Source organism: Carica papaya, chromosome 1 (genome assembly GCF_054855325.1).
Source record: "Carica papaya isolate Zhongbai chromosome 1, ASM5485532v1, whole genome shotgun sequence".
Classification (NCBI taxonomy): domain Eukaryota; kingdom Viridiplantae; phylum Streptophyta; class Magnoliopsida; order Brassicales; family Caricaceae; genus Carica; species Carica papaya.
The window spans coordinates 10,060,743-10,083,009 of NC_142309.1; the positions used below are offsets into that span (position 1 = coordinate 10,060,743).

The 22,267-nt window shown below is 35.6% G+C and overlaps 1 protein-coding gene and 2 non-coding genes across 3 annotated transcripts; 2 read left to right on the forward strand and 1 right to left on the reverse strand.

The window, feature by feature from the left end:
* Positions 1 to 1,065: 1,065 nt before the first annotated feature.
* On the forward strand, positions 1,066 to 1,228 carry LOC148269200 (U1 spliceosomal RNA). Its single transcript, XR_015815876.1, has one exon. It is a non-coding gene; the product is annotated as a U1 spliceosomal RNA (small nuclear RNA).
* A 734-nt stretch (positions 1,229 to 1,962) lies between these two features.
* On the reverse strand, positions 1,963 to 2,080 carry LOC148269201 (U5 spliceosomal RNA). Its single transcript, XR_015815931.1, has one exon. It is a non-coding gene; the product is annotated as a U5 spliceosomal RNA (small nuclear RNA).
* Positions 2,081 to 3,793: 1,713 nt separating this feature from the next.
* On the forward strand, positions 3,794 to 6,191 carry LOC110810810 (putative jasmonic acid carboxyl methyltransferase 2). The gene is made up of 4 exons (XM_022037106.2): positions 3,794 to 3,919; positions 4,017 to 4,415; positions 4,703 to 4,969; positions 5,573 to 6,191. Exons 1-4 carry the CDS (start codon positions 3,845 to 3,847, stop codon positions 5,924 to 5,926), a joined length of 1,095 nt encoding a protein of 364 aa, XP_021892798.1. The 5' UTR covers positions 3,794 to 3,844; the 3' UTR covers positions 5,927 to 6,191.
* The last annotated feature ends 16,076 nt before the right edge of the window (positions 6,192 to 22,267 follow it).

A 22,267-nucleotide genomic window follows, 5' to 3' on the forward strand; every position in this document is an offset into this window, starting at 1 on the left:
ATAAAATACGATATGATTGTTAACCCATGTGATAGAGATCCCCATCACTTAGACTGAATCTCGACCACATACACACACAGAGGCCCCTCCTTGATATATGATCAAACGAGTTTAAATTTTTTGACCTATTATACCGACTCATGATCCATAATTATACACTTTGCATCTACTCATTTTCCCTTTATTTTGATTGCCCAACACTTCATTAGGATTTACTATTACATGCTAATTTTAAGATTACATTTAATTTTCTTTCAAACGAATTTAGTCTCATTTTATTCTCGTTTCAAGTACTCAACTCTTTACTTCTTAATTTATTTAATCCTATCCGTATTAATTTATCACATTCTTGCACAAATCATCTCAATTTTAAATTCATGAGGAGCTTGTATTAATCATTTCATTTAAGTACTCACAAATAAGTTTTTTAACAATTTTCTTTTTTATTACTTCATTTATTATTTGATGGTCTAATCTTTGCACTTCACATTTATTATTTGTACTACTATGATAATTATATACCCTATTCATATGTGATGTATTTGATGTATTGAGGACTTTGCCTTATTATATTCTTTTAGTTAAGGTTTTTAAATATTTTATTTCTTACTTTGTGTCTCCCTTTTATAGTCCGGTTACAAGTTTCTCCTTAGTCCATTATCATTTTCTAAATTTAATTAATTCTTTTTTAATTCTTAACTTGCTTTAGTCCAATAGTACATTTCGTTCTAACCCATTAAGAGCGTACGTTGGCCCACTATCACTTTTCTAGTCAATTAATTTCAATACATAATTCTATTTTTCGTTTGATTAAATAATTCATCCTTATTTACCAAACTCCTTTAAATTTCCAGTGCTTTTAATAATAAAACAGTTATGTATTGTTTTGAAAGAAATCAAGTGAGAGTGAAGAAAAAACAAACCAATTGAAATAATTTATGAAATGATGAATAAAATAAGAAGAATAGTACAAGCAAGAGAGATATGATCCCACATCGAAGAAAAAAAAGAGATGATTTAAAAGAACTTTACGAATAAATAAAGAGAAGGAAGCAACTGTAAGACATACTTACCTGGACAGGGTCAATGAGCGATCAGGAAGACTCATGGCCTAAGCTAGTGACCTTCATTGCAGTTGGAAGGGGTGCTTAGCTTAAGGTCCCCCCAAGTTGGGAGAGCCTACGTCATAATTTGTGTTAGTGGGGGCTTGCGTTCGCGCAGCCCTGCTCAAGTTAATAGTTTTGAAATGTTTATGTAAGTTGTTTCCTGGAAACTCTTCAAACAGTTATGAAATTTTATGGTTTTGAAACTCTTTGTTCCCATTTAGGCAACTTTTCATTTTAAGGGTTCAATCCTACTAACTGGGCTTGGGGTCACTTGCCACCATTCATGTGGCCATAGCATACCCTCTGGATAGGTTAGATAGGGTAAAATTTCTTATTTACTCTAGACAGAAATTGAAATTAATGCATTTACTTCATTTCAAATAGTTGTATCATGAATTTTAAATATTTGGTTTTTCCTGGATTGATTTATAGCTTTGTTAAACTTCCAATATTTAGTTTTCTTCTGAATTAATTTAACTTTTTCTGAACGAAATCCCATTAAACAATCAGTCCAAACTATTTTTCTTTCCTTTCATGGAAGGCATACCATGAAGTGCTTCTTACCAATCCAAATCCCTTTTCATAAAAGGTTTCTTAAAAAGAAACTTTCAGTGATTTTTCTAATTATTTTTTAGATGTTTTAAACAAGAAACTTAATAAACAACTTAGTAATTGGCTAAAGATACTTAAAATTGGCTTTAGAGTCTTATTTTACAAATTGACTCCATAAATTTTAAAATAGATAAGGGGCTGTATTCTCAAAGAATAACCCCTCCTTGAATATTTTATTTAGCAATTGGTTTAAGTACTTTATAATTTGTCTCAGTAAATCTTAAAATAGATTTGATAAGGGTTTATGCTCTTTGAAAGAGAAACCCTTCCAAAAATTGGTATTTGCCTTTTAAAACAATAAGCACACGGTATTCTTTAGTAAAAGGCGAAAGAATAGTTCGTTCTGTGCTCATTGCAAGGCTATATAATTTTAAGGCGTGTGATTTCTAAAATAATCTACAAATGCTATACGTAGAGTTCTTTTCTCTATACGATGTGGGAGTGCGTATGTTGCATTTTTATCATCCTAATTAGGAGTCATGCATGCATATCAACTCTTCTATAAAATAAAACTAAATACATATTACTAAAAGGATGCACAATGTTTTACTTCTATTTTGTTTTATTCAATTTTAATCGTAACTGTATTTATATTCTTCATATTTGATGTATTCTTCTCGTATTTTCAATTATATAATGATAAATTTTCCAGTTGATTGGAACAACCACAAAAAGATTTAAAGTTTAATTGGATATTCAATTAACTTTTAATATTTACAATCTTATTTTTATAATTATAAAATGATCTCATAATTATTTTATAATTACAAAATAACCCAGATACTTTATTATTATTTTTTATAAGCATGTTATTGTCTCTACCCTAAGAAAGTTGATAACAATGCAATTAAATTTTTTCTTAAAATTATAAGCTTATAACGGTATAAAGTTTATTGGCACTGCCCAATCTATCACATGTTGATGTGTTATGAAAGGTTTACATACTAAAAAATACGGAAAATATCATGTATAAAAATATGAGTTAGAAAATATCAACATGTGATACCATCAACATCCACATGAAAACTAAATATGGTGTAAAATTGAGTCATAAATTATCAATGTATGATAGATTCTATAGTGTTAATAAGTTTCATACCATTATAAGCTTATAATTTTAAGAAAAGACTAAATACGGAATTCTATATTATTTTATTGACACCGTCCATGAGTTTCCAAATGGTTGATCAATTGCTTTATTTTAAGCAAGTTTAAGAGAAATATAGATATATGTGGTATTATTTGACATCAAACTTATCAAAATATTTTTATTTGTTTAGCTGTTAAATATGATATTTGTTTTAACTAAATATGATATCAAAACTAATTACCATATTTATTTTTTATAAGAAATTTTGAGTTTGAGTAGAGATTTGTTTTATGTTTATTATGGTTTAATTTTTTAAATAATTAATGTACATGTACTACATAATTAATTAATAAAATGGTTTTAAAAAAAAATAAAAACTTTTCCTATCAAAGAAAACTCCAATCGACCATATGGTGTGCATGCGACTTTCTCACGTTGTTATTATTATTACTATAACATGTGTATGTAATGGAACATTAAATTGATTGAAGTAGTCATCAATTTTTCTTTTTAATTATTTTTTTAAGAAAACTCGATAATATCAAAAGAGAGAATCAATTAAATTTTTTTCCTTGATCTCTACTTGTTAAGAGCTATTAGTAGATTTATATAATTTAAAATAATAATATTTATATTTTTTAATAATTTTGTAATTAAGATAGTCGTATTATATGATTTGTTTTGTATTCAATAGTAATAAATCAATAGTAATTTAAAATGAAATTTTATTTTAATTTCATATAAAATTTTATATAAAGTACATTTATTTTATCGTAATCAGAATAAGTGGATATCAATTTGCATGAATTCCACCCAAAAATTATAAGAGTTATTCCAACCATACGCTTATACATCCTTAAATTCTAAATTGTTAATATTTACTTAAAGCACATGCTGATTCTTTTTGGTGGGGTCGTGTCTGGCTACGTGCACATACTTCTATATATATATATATCAAATGAAACCTTATCTCCCCCTCGCTACAATTTCTTTCTGCTCTTGATTGCATTTGACACTAACATCCACAGAGAGAATAATGGAAATTCCGCCAGCCCTCCACATGAACAAAGGTGATGGTGAGAATAGTTATGCCAAAAACTCGCAGGTCCAGGTATTTGTAATTATATATATGTAATGTAAATGATATTGGTGATATACGTTGGTTAAATAATGAAGGTATATATATACATAATATTATGGAAATGCAGAGGATGATTATAAGCAAAGGAAAAACAATGTTGGAGGAAGCAGTTGAACAAATGCTTTCCTGCAGCAGCATGATTCCGGAGGTGATGGAGATTGCAGACCTGGGTTGTTCATCAGGTCCTAACACGTTGACTGTGATATCAGAGATCATAAACGTGATTCATGCCACATGTCGAAATCGGGGCCGTCCATCACCCGAGCTTAGAATTTCCCTCAACGATCTTCCCACCAATGATTTTAACTATATATTCGCTTCACAACTCCCATCCTTCTATAAGGAATTAGAGGTGAAGGGATCATGCTTTGTTTCTGGAATTGCAGGTTCCTTTTATGGCAGATTGTTCCCTCGAAAATGTCTGCACTTTGTTCACTCTTCCTCTAGTCTCCACTGGCTATCCCAGGTAATATACATATACATATATATATATATATATATTCTTATTCCTTTGAAGTTATACCTTTTATTCCCTTGAACAATCCAACGTTAACTATACCTTTTTTTTATACCTAGCTTTAACATATATACCTTTTCACTTTTGCTTCTCTCTTCCATCAGTTATATATTCATAGCAAGAATATTCGTAGAAAACATATATAATCACCTGCCCATGCATGCACTATATATGTTCCCACTTATATATACGCATCCAGAGTAGATCATGTATATATTCTCGTACTCAAAGTTTAGGTCCCAGCTAGTTTAGAAAGCAATGAAGTGGTAAACAAGGGAAAGCTATACATATCGAAGAGCAGCCCTGAGTGTGTATTGGAGGCGTACTCTGTCCAGTTTCAGAAGGATTTTTCAACGTTTTTGAAATCAAGGTCTGAAGAATTAGTCCATGGCGGCCGCATGTTCTTGTCTTTCATGGGTAGAAGATGCAGTGATCCAACAACTGAGGAAAGCTGCTACCAGTGGGAGCTGTTGGCACAAGCACTCATGACCATGGCTAGAGAGGTATCAGGACCTACATATATGTGTGTGTGTGTATTTGTGTAGTAATTATATAGTGGTGTCTAAATGGTTTTCTATTATTTCATTTAAAGCAGATTAGAAGGAATCTATTTATAAGAACAGACTACTTTTTAAGATGTTTTTTATTCAACAAAAAATCAACATGACAATATCTCAGTTGAGCTTAATAAAATTCAAAATACATTATTATCCATGATCTATCCATAGATCATCAGTATGTATAACTTAACAAAATAGATTTTTTCAATATTCCAGCTGATTATAGTGAAACTCTAGACACATCATTTGCGTTGTTAATGATCTATCCATAGACCAACATGTTGAACTATATTAACGAAATGACTTTTGCAATATTCCAACATGTTGCTCGTCTATGTATAAATCATCGATATGTGGAACTATATTAAAAAAATAGATTTTTTCAATAAGAATTATGATGGTTTATGTCAGGTTATCTAATATTTAAATCAACTAGAATTAAAATTTAATTTTTACATATTATTAATTTATTTTTTTTAAAAAAAATATTATAATAATTATTTTAGTAATAAAAATAAGTTATATAATTTTGTGATCGTATTGCAGGGTATTATTGAAAAGGAAAAGATAGACAGTCTTAACGTGCCTTATTACGCTCCAAGTATCAAAGAATTGAAATTAGAAATAGAAAAGGAAGGATCATTCGTTATCAATGAAGTTGAAGCATTGGAAATTGATTGGGATGGAGGAAGCAACCACAATGAAGAATTCATACAAAGAGGAGAACGAGTGGCGAACACTATTAGAGCAGTTGTTGAGTCAATGTTAGAAAGTCATTTTGGAGAACATATCATGGATGAATTATTTGAGAGATATGCACAACTTGTGGGCGATTACTTGTCTAATAATTCAACCAAGTACATCAACTTCCTACTCTCCCTTGTTAGAAATCACATTTAACATGTGCTACTATAGCAAAAATGATTTTTCCCAATCAATTGTTGTAATACCCTTTTGACTTTTACAACAGCTTTATTAATTCCCAATGTATAAATTTTTATAATGATTAAAAATTATATATAATACCTATGTAAATTAAGGAAACATAACTCAAATTACTAAATTAAAAGATACAGTATAACAAAAGTATATACAAACATATCTTATTCACAGTGTAAATAGATATTTCTTAAATTAGATTTATCCTCTTTCTCTCTTCCCAGCTTGACATCTTAAATGTAAAGTTCTATAAAGACTTTTTTGGGGGAGAAGGAAGGAGCCATTTATATTAGTTTCTATAACCTTTTCGTTAATAAATTTCTCATATCTGAAAGAAACTTAAGATTACACATATCATGTTATTTTGAGAAATTATATAATTAATTAATTTTATTCATAAATAAATATTTCCATACATATTTGCACCATATTTACAAATGTAATATTTAATACAATGTATTTATAGTTATGTTTATGGGAATATATTTATAATTATATTAATATGCTAATTTTATATACTATTTGAACTTATTTTGTATTATAACTTAAATGTTCTTCAAAAAATCAATCATATTTATAAAAGGAAGAACAAAAATTGCCACATGATCTTTTTTCATTTTTAAAATATTGTTAAGATAAAAATTAATATGATCATATATTATTTTAAAATAGAATTATTCTTTTGGTTAACTATAAAAAATATTAGCTAATTAGATAACTTAGTCATATTTTAAATTCTTTCTTTTTATATTAAAAAATTTTAACAAGTTACTGTTATTCATAAATCATAACTTTAATATAATACTCCACACTCAACATGAGGCGCAATTCATGTTCATACTATTTTCATACAATGGGCCCACAAAATATACATATGCACAGATCAAATTTCATCACATAACCTAACATCTCATGTGATATATACAGTAATTATATATATACAAAACATGATATTTAAATTTAGAATTTAATAAAACAAAACGAAAATTTCTCAAATATGCACAAAATATACATAAAACAGGACCCTTTTACAGGTCTTACTCGTCTGACAGCGGTTCTGTTTCTTCTTTCTCATCTGAAAAATATCAGGATATAATTTAATGAGTTTCACCGACTCAATAAGTATTTTCATTCTCTCGACCTATATAAGATTTAATGCAAAACACACAATATGAGACAAATACAATAGTGATGTTTCAATGCAAAATTCATTTATTATTTTTACCATTTCACATGTTTCTGATCAGATTTCTGAATTCTCTCGAATATCGTATACAATCCTCAAATGTATATCCACATACTCTCGAAAGAATATAGAGACACTTAAATATCGATCATAGCCTCAAACATAACCACATAACCACATACACACGAAATATCATATATATACTCAAAATGTCATTTCTAAGGTTTTATCGTGTGATGTCGTTTATGTCGTCATCGAGGAGAGGCAAAATGGATCCCCCATCGCATGGATAGCACACACACACACACAAATCTTACAATGGCTACAACAAGTACGTTTGCTAGGTGACCCACACTCACAAACACTTATTCACGTCTGTATTAGCTTTCAAACTCTATACATGTACAAGTTCACCATACCCGTTGAACTTCAGCCACACACACATTCCCCTCCTCGATTCAGACTAAATGAAAAAGGCATTCGGGGTCCATACCCTAATCATTCGCATCCTCTCATTTCTGATTTCTTATTTATTTTACTCTTATTCTACTTTCTCTTAAATCTTATTTAACTAATCGTTTCACCACCATAATTAATCCTTTTTATTTTTATTCGTTTTTTATGTTATTTTTTTTTTCAACTTTCCACTTAATTAGTAATTTACTTTTATTATTAAATCCATTTCTCATCATAGTCCAAGTATTCATCAGTCTTTGGGTTTGTTTTTTGGTTTCATCTCCTCATAATTTTTAATAGCTTAGGTTCACTGGTTATAGGTTCTGGTTCTGTTCTTTATCAAAAATCGGGTCAGTATTCATTCAAATTTTAAAATACACATAAATTAATAAAATACATACAAATTTAAAATTTAAAATTCAAATTCAGAATCAAAAATACTTACACTTCTACGCAACAATCTTCCCGGATACGCCTGAACATCCTAACCCTATATGCACACGATACAAATTAATTAATGTAATTTAAATACTAAACAAAATTAATTTAATCGAAATCACGGATTTTAATAACAATCCGACAGAATACCTAAAATATCAAGATCCATACCTGGGGAAGACCTTTTGACTTCTCGTTCGGTGTATCAAATTTTCCTACTCGATGAAGACCTTTCAGCTTCCCGAATGGTGAATCAGAATCCCAAAAAAGGTGAATCTAGTCCACCAGTGGGCTGATTTCCCACTCCCAAAGAATGCTCCTCGGTTCCCGTGCAGGTGGGTGACCCAGCCGAGCTCACGCGGCCAGCCCAACATCAACCACCACACCCCCGTCACTCAACAGCCACCAAAAAAACAAAAAAAAAGCTTCACCTTTCTGGCATGGGGTTATTCGGCCTCAGTTTGGCTCCTAGTGGTTTCCTCTCGGCCACCCCGCGGCTCTCTTGCTTACTTGAGATTCGGGTGATGATTTTTAAACTTACAAATTGATTAATGTATAAAAAGAAAAAAGGATTGAAAGAAATAGGGAAAGAAAAACAAAAAGGACGAACATTTTACCTCGTTTGTCTCGGTCTCTGCCGTCACACGACGTCTCAGCCCAATTTTCTTCCTTCTTCTTCCTTTTGGCTCGGCTTCCACCACTCTCTCGCCTCCGCCTCTCTCTTCTTCCCTTTTCTTCCCTTGCGGCGGCCGTTCTTAGCTCCCACTTCCCTCTCTCGCTCGATCATTCTTTTTTTCTTCTTCCTCTTCTTCTTCTCCAGCCTCCCTCTTCATTTCCTCTTATTCTTTTTTCCTCTCAGCTTCCCTTGTGCGAGAATCTTTTCTCTTCCCTCTCACCCGATCGACTCAACTTTTTTCTCTCCTCCTCTATCTTTTTCGGCTACTCACCCAAATGAAGAGAAACCCTAAATTTTTCTTTTTTATACCTGTCCTCCCCAATCGTTGGATCTTGCTAGCTCGATCTAGGTCGTCCATTCTCCATTAAATCTCAGCCATTTGATCCTCTCAGACGGTTCGATCAGGACCATCCAATCTCTATTTTCTTTTTACCCCCTTCCACTTCCACTTATTTATACTTTCACCCCCTTTTTTCATATTTATTTTCATTTAAATCCTTCAAATTAAATAAAGCCCCAAAATTATTAAAACTCTTTCATTTAAACCCAAATTCTAATTTTTCATTTATTTTTCACATTTCCTTTATTTAATTTAGGCTGGATGTTACAAATCTCCATTTCTTACAAAAATTTGGTCCTTCAAATTTGATATGTCTCTAGAGCAAGTGAGGAAATCGACCTCGTATCGAGTCCTCAGTCTCTCCGGTAGCTTCCACTAGTGAATGATGTCGCCATAGTACTTTGATCATCAGAATAGTCTTGTTTCTCAATACTTGCTCTTGTTTATTCAATATGTCTATGGGCATCTCTTAATAGCACATATCTTCCTCAATACGAATCACTTCATACTAAATTACATACGACGGATCAGGATGATATTTGCGTAATATGGACACATAAAATACACTATGAACATTAGTCAACTCTGGTGGCAATGTTAATCGATAAGCGGTAGTTCTAACTCTCTCCAGTATTTTGAACGGTCCAATAAAGTGAGAGCTCAATTTGTCTTTCTTTCCAAATCTCATAAGGCTCTTCATTAGTGACACCTTCAAGAACACATGATCCCCTATCTCAAATTCTAAACCCCTTTTACAGCTTTCTGCATAACTCTTCTGTATGTTTTGGGTGGTTTGAAGATTTTTCTTAATTAGGACAATTTTTGATATAGTTTCTTCAACTAATTCGGGTCCAATTAATTTTCTATCCCTAATCTCTTCCCAACATACAGGAGATTTATAGGGTCTGCCATAAAGTGCTTCATGCGGAGCTGCACTAATTTTGGATTGATAGTTGTTGTTATAGGCAAATTCAATCAATGGTAAATAGTCGTCCTAATTTCCTCCCATCTCTAGTGCACAAGCCCTATTTGGCCATTCGTTTGTGGGTGAAATATTGTGCTGAAAGATAAAGTGGTGTTTAAGGCATGTTAAAGACTTGTCCAAAACCTAGAGGTGAAATGAACATATCGATATGAAAATACTGATATCAAATACAGGGTGTGTGTCCCAAATGACAGTGAGTTAAAAAGAGACATCATGACGGAGTCCTATAGCTCGAAGTTTACCATGGATCCAGGAAGCACCAAAATGTACCAAAGCATGCGACCCCGGTTTTGGTGGCATGGGATGAAGAGAGACATAGCCGACTTTGTATCTAAATGCTTGGTATGTCAGCAGGTCAAGACAGAGCATCAGCGCCCAGGTGGGTTACTTTAGCCTTTACCGATCCCGGAGTGGAAGTGGGAACATATCACCATGAACTTCGTATCGGGGCTACCCAAGGCACGTTCAGGATAAGATGCCATATGGGTAATCGTTGACCGACTTACCAAGTCTTCTCACTTCCTAGCCATCAGGATGACCGATTCATTGGACAAGTTGGCAAGGATGTATATCCAGAAGATAGTCAGATTGCATGGGGTTCCAGTGACAGTAGTATCCGACAGGGATCCCAGGTTCACTTCTCGGTTTTGGAGTAGCTTCCAACAAGTTATGGGAACAAAGCTGTCTCTTGGTACTGCCTTCCATCCCCAGACTGATGGACAATCAGAGAGGACAATTCGTATGTTTGAGGATGTGCTCTCAGCTTGTGTCCTGGACTCTAGGGGCCATTGGGATGACCATCTACCCCTGATAGAGTTTGCCTACAACAACAGCTACCAAGCTAGCATCGGCATGGCTCCATATGAGGCATTATATGGGTGCCCGTGCAGATCACCGATTTGTTGGGAGGAAGTGGGCGATAGAAGATTGTTCGGCCCGGAGTTGGTAGAGGAGACCACGTCCAAAATAGTTAAAATCAGGAAGAATATTCAGACAGCTCAGAGTAGGCAAAAGAGTTATGCAGATACCCGGAGGAGAGACCTAACGTTTGAGAAAGGCGACCGGGTGTTTCTTAAGGTCATTCCTTTCAAGGGAATTAGTAGGTTCGGCAGGAGGAAAAAATTAAACCCCCGATATATTGGACCCTTTGAAATCTTAGACAGGATTGGTACTGCTGCCTACAGACTAGCACTGCCTCCAAAGCTCTCCAGAGTCCACAACGTGTTCCATGTATCCATGCTACGTAAGTACAACCCAGACCCTTCTCATGTCTTGGCTCATGAACCGCTTCCACTCCAAGAGGACTTGTCTTATGAAGAAGTACCAGTCGGTATCACGGACCGAAAGAGCAGAATACTCTGCAATCGGGAAATATTTTTTGTAAAGGTCGTGTTGCAGAACCACACGCCCAGGGAGGCTACCTGGGAGCTAGAATCAGAATTTAGAGCCCAGTATCCTCATTTATTCGACCAAGAGTAAGAGGCAAATTTGAGGGACTAAATTTCTTTAAGGGGGGAGAATTGTAACACCCAAGTATTTTAATTTTTATTCTTATTATTTTTATTTTCTTTTTTTTTTGTATTTGAATTTTTTATATTTTTATTTAATTTAATTTGATTTAATTTAATTTAATTTAATAAAAATAAAAATAATAATAATGATAAAATTAGGTAAAAATATTATTTGGATTTAATTGAAATTGATTTTGGGAAAAAGGGGTGAAAATTTAGATTATGAGAGTGTTTTTGAAAAGAAAATCAGAAATCGGGGGTCAAAATGCAATTTAGAAAAGTTGTGCCATGTCAGCACCCACGTCAGCGGCCCGGTCAGCAGCCCCAGCCAACCAGGACACGCCGCGTGGCAATGAAACGCTGACCAGGGGACGGGCCACGTGGGCGATCCTCGTGCGCGCGATCAGACGACCCAGATCCATTCCCGCGCGCACGGACGGCCCAGATCAAATGTGCGCACGGACGACCAAGATTCACGCGTATGGACGGCCCAGATTCAATCAAGCACGGAGGCCCAGATTGCATCGCGATGGACGGCCCAGATTTAATCCCAATTAAATCGCGATCGAACGGTCCAGATTTACTCTTGATGGACGGTTGAGATCAAAAGGCAAAGAGTATAAATAACCCCACCCACACCTGACCACAAAATCCTAGCCGCTAGTGCCTTGCCGGAGAAGAAGAACCAGACGCCGGAGGAGCCGACCGCCGCCACCCACCGCCGCACCGGAAAAGTTTCTGACCGCCGATCGAGGTAAATTTTCTCCCCCTGGCTCACTTTTCGATGTTGAGTCCGCCTATGGCCAAACCGGAGCCAAACCATCGACCAAACGGTCGAAAAATCCAACCGAAGTCCAGCGGCGCCGCCGCGACCCCCCTCTATTTTTGCCTCCGATGAGGCCCTTCCCGGCCTCCGTTCGATGTAAATTTTATACCACTGTGATCACCGTTATTTCCTCTACAGGTTGATCGGAGCCAAACATCAAAACGCGACTCACACTGGAGGAGCCGCCGCACCCGAGAGCACCACCGCCGGTAAGTTTCAGTTTTTTGTGATTTTTTGGCCCATCGAGGGTCCTAGGGTTGTTTTATCGCAGGGACCGATGCAAGTGTGGCCGAATTCGACCGAAAACGGCCAACCCGAGGCGGATCGCCGCTGCAAGTGGCGGCGCCGTCGCCGGAGCACGGCGGAGCCGCCGTGCTGGAATTTCGATATTGGCCGAACGGGGCCCTATGTCTGATTTGGGATTTTTTGGGACACGTGCAGGTACTGGTAGTGCGTTTCAGTTTTTTCGAAAAAAATTCAGGAAAATTAGGGACAGCCTGTAGGCGCACTGTAGAGTCGAATTCAGACCCCGAAACAAGTAAAGACCCCTCACCCTATTTCCTATCACGGTATTAAAACTAAATAAATAATTAAACTGTATTGTGTGACTTTATAGATGTATAATTGATTAAGGTTGCCAGTGGAGCCCGAGTCTGATACAGTGTCGGTCTGTTATTCTTTGATCTAATTTTCAGTATTAAATGTAGCATAATGTTTGATGTAATTATGTTATGGTCTCGTATGCATGAATCATGGATTCTTTTATTATGGTTTGTATTATGGTGAATCCGGTACTGTATTGTCTTATTTGGTGTCAATTACTGGTTTACATGTTGTGTATGATTGGATGATTGAGATTAAGGAAAAAGGCGAAAAGGTTATGTGAATTGATAAGTGGAAAATGTGGACAGTCTGACTAGATATCCTAGGAGATGGTGGACGAACCGGGTCCGTAGGGAACCCTACCGGGAACGTGGTCTCTCATACCGGACGGGGTATGGAGACCTTATGTGTTTTGGCGCCCATACCGAACGGGGTATGGGGACGGCCCGTTTCATCCTCATACCGGACAGGGTATTGAGGTTCATTTTTGTTTTCTACCCACCGTTACTTCCGTGGCGGTGAGATAGTGTAATGTCTTTACTGGGCTGGTGTAGCTCATCCCTTATTTAACCATTTCAGATCAGAAACAAAAACGACCAATGGAGCATAATTAATAACAAATTCATTTATCAATAATAAAATCATTTACGGTCCACTTACCTCGGTGAGATTCATGAAAACAACTTATGAAAACAATAACATTATAAACATCATAAGATCATGCACACTCTGTAATATAACACATATCATACTTTTGTATTTTAATCATCGGGCAACAAATTTTCTCTTTTATTAGCCTACTAGTATCCATGGGGATCCATAGGGGTCCCCGCTACACGTGAACCATTTACCTTAATTCCAAGGCCGTCACCATACCCCGTCCGGTATGAGCGCCAAAATCATAAACCTCAATACCCCGTCCGGTATGAGAGTAAAGCGAGTCGTTCCCATATCCCGTCCGGTATGAGTGCCACAACATTTAAAGTCTCCATACTCCGTCTGATATTAGAGACCATGTTCCCGGTAGGGTCCCCTATGGACCCAGTCTGTCCACCATCTCCTAGGATATCTAGTGAGGTTGTCGACTTATCCGTTCATAAATTCACATACCATCCTTATTTTTCTTAGTCTCAATTACCCAACCAACATAAATACGTAAACCAGCAACGCACATCAAACAAGGAAACACAACATCGGGTCCACAATAATTTAAATCATAATAGATTAAACAGTTATTCATGCATACAAAACTACAAAATAAACAATCAAATACTATACTGCATTTAGACTGTAAAATACATCAAACAGGAACAGACTGACAATTACATCAGGTTCGGGCCCCATTAACAATCTTAATTAATTATACATATCTATTTATTCATAAAATACCGTCCAATCATTTATTAGGCTTTAATGTCGTGATATAAAATAGGGTGAGGGATCCTTACTTTTTTCTGAGTCTGAAATCGGGTTCTCACTGCGCCTACGGGCAGTCCCTAGATTCCCTGATTTTTTTTCCAGAAACTGAAACACACTTTTGGTACCTGCACATGTTCCCAAAAAATCTCAAATCAGACCTAAGGCCTATTCGGCCAATTTTGGAATTCCGGCACGGCGGCTCCGCCGTGCTCCAACGACGCCACCGCCGCACGTGGCGGCGATCCACCTCGGGTTGGCCATTTTCGGCCGAATTCGCATTGGTTCCTGTGATAAAACATCCCTAGGGCCCTCGGTGGGCCAAAAAATTATAGAAAATCGAGACTTACCGGCAGCGGAGCTCTCGGGTGCTGTGGCTCCTCCGGCGCGAATTGTAATTTGGTGTTTTACTCCGGTCAACCTGTAGAGAAAAGAACGGTGGTCATAGTGGTGTAAAAATTACATCGAACGGGAACCAGGAAGGGCCTCATCGAAGGCAAAAATCGAGGAAATCTGCGGCGGCGCCGCTGGACTTCAGCGGTATTTTCTGGCCAATTGGCCTGTGGTTTAGTTCGGATTTGGCCAGAGGGAGGTTCAGCATCGAAAAATGAGCCAATGGGAGAAATTTCACCTCGTTTGGCGGCCAGAATGTTCTCTGGTGTGGCGGCGAGTGGTGGCGGTCGGTTCCTCTGGTGGTTGGGTTGTCTTCTCCGGCGAGGGTTCTGGCGGCTAGGGTTTAGGGTTAGGTATGGATGAGATTATTTATAACCTTCTCCTTTTAATATGAGCCGTCCATCACGATTTATTTTGGACCTTCCGATCGCGATTAAATTAAAAATAAATCTGGACCGTCCATCGCGATGCGATCTGGGCCCTCCGTGCGTGATCAAATCTGAGCCGTCCACACGCATGAGATCTGGGCCGTCCATGCGCATTTTGATCTGGGATGTCCGTGCGCGTGGGAACGGATCTGGGCCGTCCGATCGCGCGCACGTGGATCACCCACATGTCTCCGTCCTGCGTGGCTTCCCACGTCAGCATCCCTGCCACGCGGCTTGTCCTGGGTGGGCAGGGCTGCTGACGTGGTGCAATTTTTCTAAATTACGTTTTGACCCCCGATTTTTTATTTTCTTTTCAAAAATACCCCCAAAATCCAAATTTTCTCCCCTTTTTCTCAAAATCATTTTCAATTAAATCCCAAAAATAATTTTACCTCATTTTATCATTATTATTGTTTTTATTTCTATTAAATTAAATTAAATTAAAACCTTATAAATTAATTATTAAAATAAAATAAAATTAAATAAAATTCCAATAATAATAAAATAAAAAAAAAATTTTGGGTGTTACAAACTTCCTACTCTTCCTTGTTAGAAATCACACTTAACATGTGCTACTATAGCAAAAATGATTTTTCCCAATCAATTGATGTAATACTCTTTGACTTTTACAATAGCTTTATTACTTCCCGATGTATAAATTTTTATAATGATTAAAAATTATAGATAATACCTATGTAAATTAAGGAAACATAACCCAAATTAATAAATTAAAAGATACAGTATAACAAAAGTATACACACAATACCTCGTCTCAGAATTTAGGCTCGGGATAATCAAATTATAATAATAAATAATTTAGAGAAATTCAATTATTAATTTTTAATTGAAACTTTGAGGAAATATATGTCTTGGGTGTATTTAAAACAATTTTTAAAAATCAAGAAGAGTAAAAATAAGAAATGGTATATTTGAAAAGAAATCTGAAAAATTGGGGCAAAGGTGAAAATAACATAAAAGTGGCCACGTGGACCGCTTTTATGTTATTTTCACCTTTACTTGGACTGCCACGTCAGCAGCACAGCCGGTTGTCGTGCGCCGCGTGGTAGACCCGCGGACACGCATCCATGCGGGAAGCCACACGGGCGATCCGCATGCCAATGGATCCAATGGCCCAAATCTCCTCCCGCATGCGTGGAAGGTCGAGATCAATTCCTCGAATAGGCTCGATCAAATGACCCACATCCTACGGATCGGACGGTCTAGATTAATTTCTCCTTCAGGCGCGATCGAATGATCCTTGGCGCTCTACGTGTCCCTGCACAGACGACCCGGATTTAATGAAGAGGAGTCTTTAAACTTCTCTTCCCAGAAAACCCTAAACCTAGCCACAACTGACCCCGCCGGAGAAGAAAAAGAAGGGCGGCCAGAAGGAAAGTCGACCGGAGCCACCACCGACACCGAGGAGGTGCGATTTTTCCCCCTTTCGCTTTGAAAATTGATTTTAAGCCTCTCCACAGCCATATCGAAGCTGAAAAACCAAAAGGTAAGCCAAAAACTGAGGGCGAAGCTCGGCCGAATCGCTGCACCCGTGACACAAAACCCCTCTGGTGAGCTTGATCCCCTTTTCCATTTCCTTCTATTTTTCGACCATTGAATTCCTAACCCTTTTCTGGTGTAGGACGACCGAAGAAAGCCCCCGATCGCGAGGGAGGAACGCTGGAGCTGCCGCACTGGAAAACTACCCCACCAGTAAGCTTCATTTTTTTCTCTTTTTTCGGCAAACAGAGGCCACCTAACCTCGAATTTTACAGGTTTTTACACAAGACCAGCTGAAACTGACCAGACTGAGAAGAGACACTGCCATAGGCGGAGGAGCCAGTGCCGGAGCATGGCGGCGCTGCCGTGCTGGAACCCTAAACCGGCTGAAAAATTCTAAAATCCTTATTTTTGGCCCTTTTTGGATATTTTAGGATATGTAACGTGTGTTTTCAGTTTTCGCAAAAAAAAAATTAAGAAATTCGGGAACTGCCAAAAAGTGCAGAGGAAAAGATGGTGTTTCAAACACCAACTCGTGGTAAGAATCTCTCACTCTTTCTCCTATTACAGTTAATTAAAGTTTAAAAAATAATAAATTGTGAAATTTATGAATATTGTCAACCTTTTATTAATGAAATACAGGTTACCGATTGAGTCGGTAACTGGTCAGTATATAGTTTATTTTTGCTGGCTATTTATTTCTATGTTGCCCAAATTGCTTACTGTTACGTTGTATGCTTTAATTTATTGATTTTAATTATCTTCTTGTTCATTAGCTTACTTAACAATTTTATCTCTATCTGTTGATTAATTTTAAATAAATACGTTGACAATGTTTTCTTAGTGATTAAAGTACCAAATTATATTGTTGTTATAATGTCCTAAAATTATAAAATAATATTTTTATATGTACTTGATGATTAATTGATAAAGAGGATATATGTATATGGAAGGCTTACCAGGTGTCATGAAAAAGGGTATACAGACCCGACATAGGGCAAACCCTATCATGGACATTATCTCAGTCGAACATGACTGATAAGTCTCATACCGAAAGGGTTTGAGAAGTATTTGTTCATCCTCATACTGGACGGGGTATTGAGGCAGTGGTTCATTTGGTGCCCATTATCGAACGAGATATGGGGATAGCCGGTTATTTAATAGATTGGATATTGAGTATACATATAGGGGAATCCCTATGGATCCCCAGAGATACAAGTAAATAAGTGAAAAGATAACTTTTAATTATTATTGTTTATTAGAATGTCTAATGAATTGTTATATTGATCATAACCTTCACAAGTCATATTTGAGAACTTAAAAGGTGAGTATGAATTACGTTTTTAAAATTAAATGAATTTACCAAAAAAGAAAAAAAATGGTTCCATTGGTTGTTTTGTGATTTTTACAAACCTTTGGTTTTCTGTATCAGCTGTTAAGTGTAGCTCATTCTTCTTATTTAACCATCTCAAATTAGGACGACCAAGATTCGGATCCTGAATATTAAGAAAGTTATAAACTAAAGATTGCCTCCTGTTTCTATCAGAGTTGTGCTACGGAGGTCGACCCTATAATTTTCTAGTTGCATTTCTGTTTCTGTTATTTTAATCTCTTTTAAGAGTCATTCTCATAACTCTATTAGGCATTCTAATATAACTGTACAAGAAATATAACCTTAATATTCTCAATTGCTTTCTTTTATATTTTATTAATTCAATATTTTCATTCAATTAAATTTTTGGCGTTTACACATTTCTTCAATTCTTAAATTAGATTTATCCTCTTTCTTTCTTCCGAACTTGACATCTTAATGTAAAGTTTGCCCTGTTATTGTAAAGACTTGAGTTTTGGGGAAGGAAGGAAGGAGTCAGTTATATTAATTTCTATAAAATTTCTCATATTTGAAGTTTATTAGCATGTAGGAAACTTAATATTACATCTCATGTTACTTTGAGAATTTATATAATTAATTAATTTTATTCATAAATAAATATTTCCATATATATATTTACACCATATTTACAAATATAATATTTAATACAATGTATTTATAATTATTTTTATGGGAATATATTTATAATTATATTAATATGCTAATTTTATATAATATTTTAACTTATTTTGTATCATAACTTAAATGTTCTTTAAAAAATTTATTATATTTATAAAAGGAAGAACAAAAATTGCCACATGATGTTTCTTCATTTTTAAAATATTATTAAAATAAAATTAATATGATCATATATTATTTTAAAATAGAATTATACTTTTAGTTAACTGTAAAAAAATATTAGCTGATTTATAACTTAGTCATATTTTAAATTCTTTCTTTTTAAATTAATATGGCGGATACACTGACATCGGCTCCACGCGAGAGGCCATGCAAGCGACCCGCATGTCTGGGCGATCTAACAGCTCAAATCGCATCCCGCGCACACAAACGGCCCATATGCATTCTCTTTTTAGACACGATCGAACGGACGAAATTGATCGCAATGGACGACACAGATTCGTCCACGCAATCGATTTAAACGAAAAATTATCGAATGGTCCTCCTCGCTCCATGTCGACTCAAACGAACGGCTTAGATCAGATGGAGATGAGTATTTAAACTCCTCTTCGCAAGGAACCAAAACCCTAATCGACAGAGGAATGGCCGGAGAAGAAGAAGAAAGGCGGTCGAAAAAAGAACCAGACACCGGAGAATGAGGCCGACCACCGTCGCCGCCGCACTGGAACCACTGGCGACGCCAAAAACAGGTATTTTTTTTCCTTTCCGGCTCAGAATTCAATCCCGAATCTCTCTATGTCCATATTAGAGTCAAAGGGTCAATGGGTGAGCTGAAAACTGTAAGCAAAGCTCGGCTGAGTCGTCACGGCCAAAACCCAAAACCCTCTCTAATGACCCATTTTCTGTTTTTCATTTCTCGCGATTTTTTTACCACCACGTTCTCCGTCTTTTTCTGGTGCAGGTTAGTCGAAGAAAAACTTCAGCCGCAAAGAAGGACCAGTGGAGCCACCGCACCCGGAGACCTTCAGCATATAGGGTTTTGATTTTTTATCTTTTTCGGCCAACTGATGCCTTCTAACTTGGTTTTTCGCAAGTTTAAGTGTAAAACCGATCAAAATCGGCCAGGCCAAGGCGAACCGCCGTCGTGAGCAATAGAACCAGCGTCGCCATGCCAGAATCCTCAAATTGGTCAAAAAGATTTTCCAACCCCTATTTTGGCCTTTTGGGATATTTTTGGATACGTGACGGGTGTTTTAATTTCTGCATGAAAAATTTAGGAAACTCGAGGGCCACCAGGAGACACAGTGAAAAGTACGGCGTTTCGGACACCGATCCGAAGTAAGAATCCTTCATCCTTTTTCCTGTTACGGTAAATTGAAATTTGATAATCAATAATGTTGTATTTTATGAAAATTAGAAAACCTTAAAATTAATTATAGGTCACTAGTGGAGCCGGAACCGGTCAGTGCATATTTACCTTATTTATTGTCTATTTTCTCTTATACTGTCTAAAATGTTTACTATTATATTGTGTGCATTAAATTATTAATTTTAAATGTCTTCTCGGTTATTTAATTTACCTAATTGTATAGCCCCCATTTGTTGGTTCGTTTTGTAATAAATGTCTCAATTATGTTCTTTTGATTTATGTACCGTCTCTTTGCATGACTTACTGCTGATTTGTAAATATGGAATATTGATATGTAATTTGGTGATTGATTAATGGTGTGAATCTATGTATGAGAGACTTACTGGATACCTTGATAAATGACGGACGAACCCGGTACATAGGAAAAACTCTACCGTAGACATTATTTCAGTCGAACGGAGCTGAGAAGTCTCATAACGAAAGAGTTTGGGAGATATGATTTACCTTCATACCAAACGAGGTATCAAGACGATGATATATTTGACGCTCATTACCGGACGGGGTATAGGGACAACCTGTTAAATGATAAATTGATTATTAGGTTCACGCATAGGGGGACATCCCTATGGATCTCCAAAAGTACCGTATAACATGTAAAACGATAAGTTGCTATTCTTGGTAACTGGATATGAAATTATAGTGTTATTTTAATTATTGTTTTCATAGGTCGATTTTGAAAACTCATAATAATAAGTATGAAATGAAAGGTTTTATGTTAAATGAATTTACCTAAACTAATGGCTTCATTAATTGTTTTATAATTTTTATCAACTTTCGATTTTTCGTATCAGTAATTAATGCGATATTTTTACTAAAGTAGTGTAACTTATCTCTCTATTAAACCATTTTAGATCAAAAAAACTATAATTCAAATTCTGAACAGCATGAAAATTGCAAGTAAAGATTACCTCCCAAACCCCATAAAAATTGTCAGTGAAGATTAACCCCATAAAATTTTAGTTTCATTTTTGTTTCTATTATTTTAACTTTTTTTAAAGAAATATTTCTACAACCCTATTGAATATCTTAATTTACTGTGTAAATAATATAAATCCTAACTATTATTTGTTTTCGCTATTTTAATATATATTCTTTCTCTTAAGATTTTGCACATTTATATATAAGGTTAAAATATAGAGATTGGATTGTAACTTGACCAAGATTATACACCTGTTTTAAAAAAAGAACCTTTATATAATGTATAATGTGATGTATATTAGGATCTTTTTTTCTCCTCTCTAAATTCAGAAGATAACTATAAATAAAAATAAAAAATATATTTTAAAAATGCTGTAAAAATGTATATACATATCTATGCAATAGGATTGAATGGGTGTATACGATTTATTTTAAGCAATAGGATTGAATGTATACGCCTCTTGCCATCTAAGATAAAGATATAATGGCTAAGCTTCTGAGGCAGACATCTTCCTCTTCTTCTCTTCCTCATCCTAGTTCTTGTTTCTGCAGGTCTTCAATTTCTTATAATCATAATTAAACATAAAAGTTTCTTTATCTTATAACTTTTATGTCAACATAAACACAGCTCTTAAAGATAACAAACTAGCTGTCTCTGCATATACCTGTTAGCATATGGGGACTGGTCAGATGGATTGAAGCCTATCAATGGGTGACTCAAGAAGACAAAACTACAAACTACTCATAATTACCCTTTAATCATCCTCCACTAAGGTTGGTTGTTTTGAAATTTGGTAACCTCCCTATAGAAAGGATGCGAAAGTTGGAAAATCTTTTGAATATATTTAGAAGAAGAAATCCAACATTTGTACGGAATTCATTTCCAAACCTACTTTTCTTAAGTAGGAGAGGAAGATCCCTACCTAAAATGATAAGAATAAGATTCTATACTTCAAAAATAATATCTTAGGATGTAGATAAGTTCTAAATATTCTACAATACCAAAGATAAATATCCAGTCCCATCTTGTATTGCAATCTGGGATTCCCCAACATGCATTTGTGTTTTATCAAAAATAGAGATACGAATGGTGGGAAGAAGAATGTGTAAAAAGAAGCAAAAGGTCAGGATTTTGCAGAAACACTGAGCAATCTGACTGTCAGTGCAAGAACTGGATTTACATGTTTCT

Excerpts from the sequence above, each read along its gene's own strand:
- LOC110810810 (XM_022037106.2), top strand. The coding sequence starts at position 3,845 with ATGGAAATTCCGCCAGCCCTCCACATGAACAAAGGTGATGGTGAGAAT. Across the intron at positions 4,416-4,702 it reads GTCTCCACTGGCTATCCCAG|GTCCCAGCTAGTTTAGAAAG; the intron begins GTAATATACATA and ends CTCAAAGTTTAG. Across the intron at positions 4,970-5,572 it reads TCATGACCATGGCTAGAGAG|GGTATTATTGAAAAGGAAAA; the intron begins GTATCAGGACCT and ends ATCGTATTGCAG.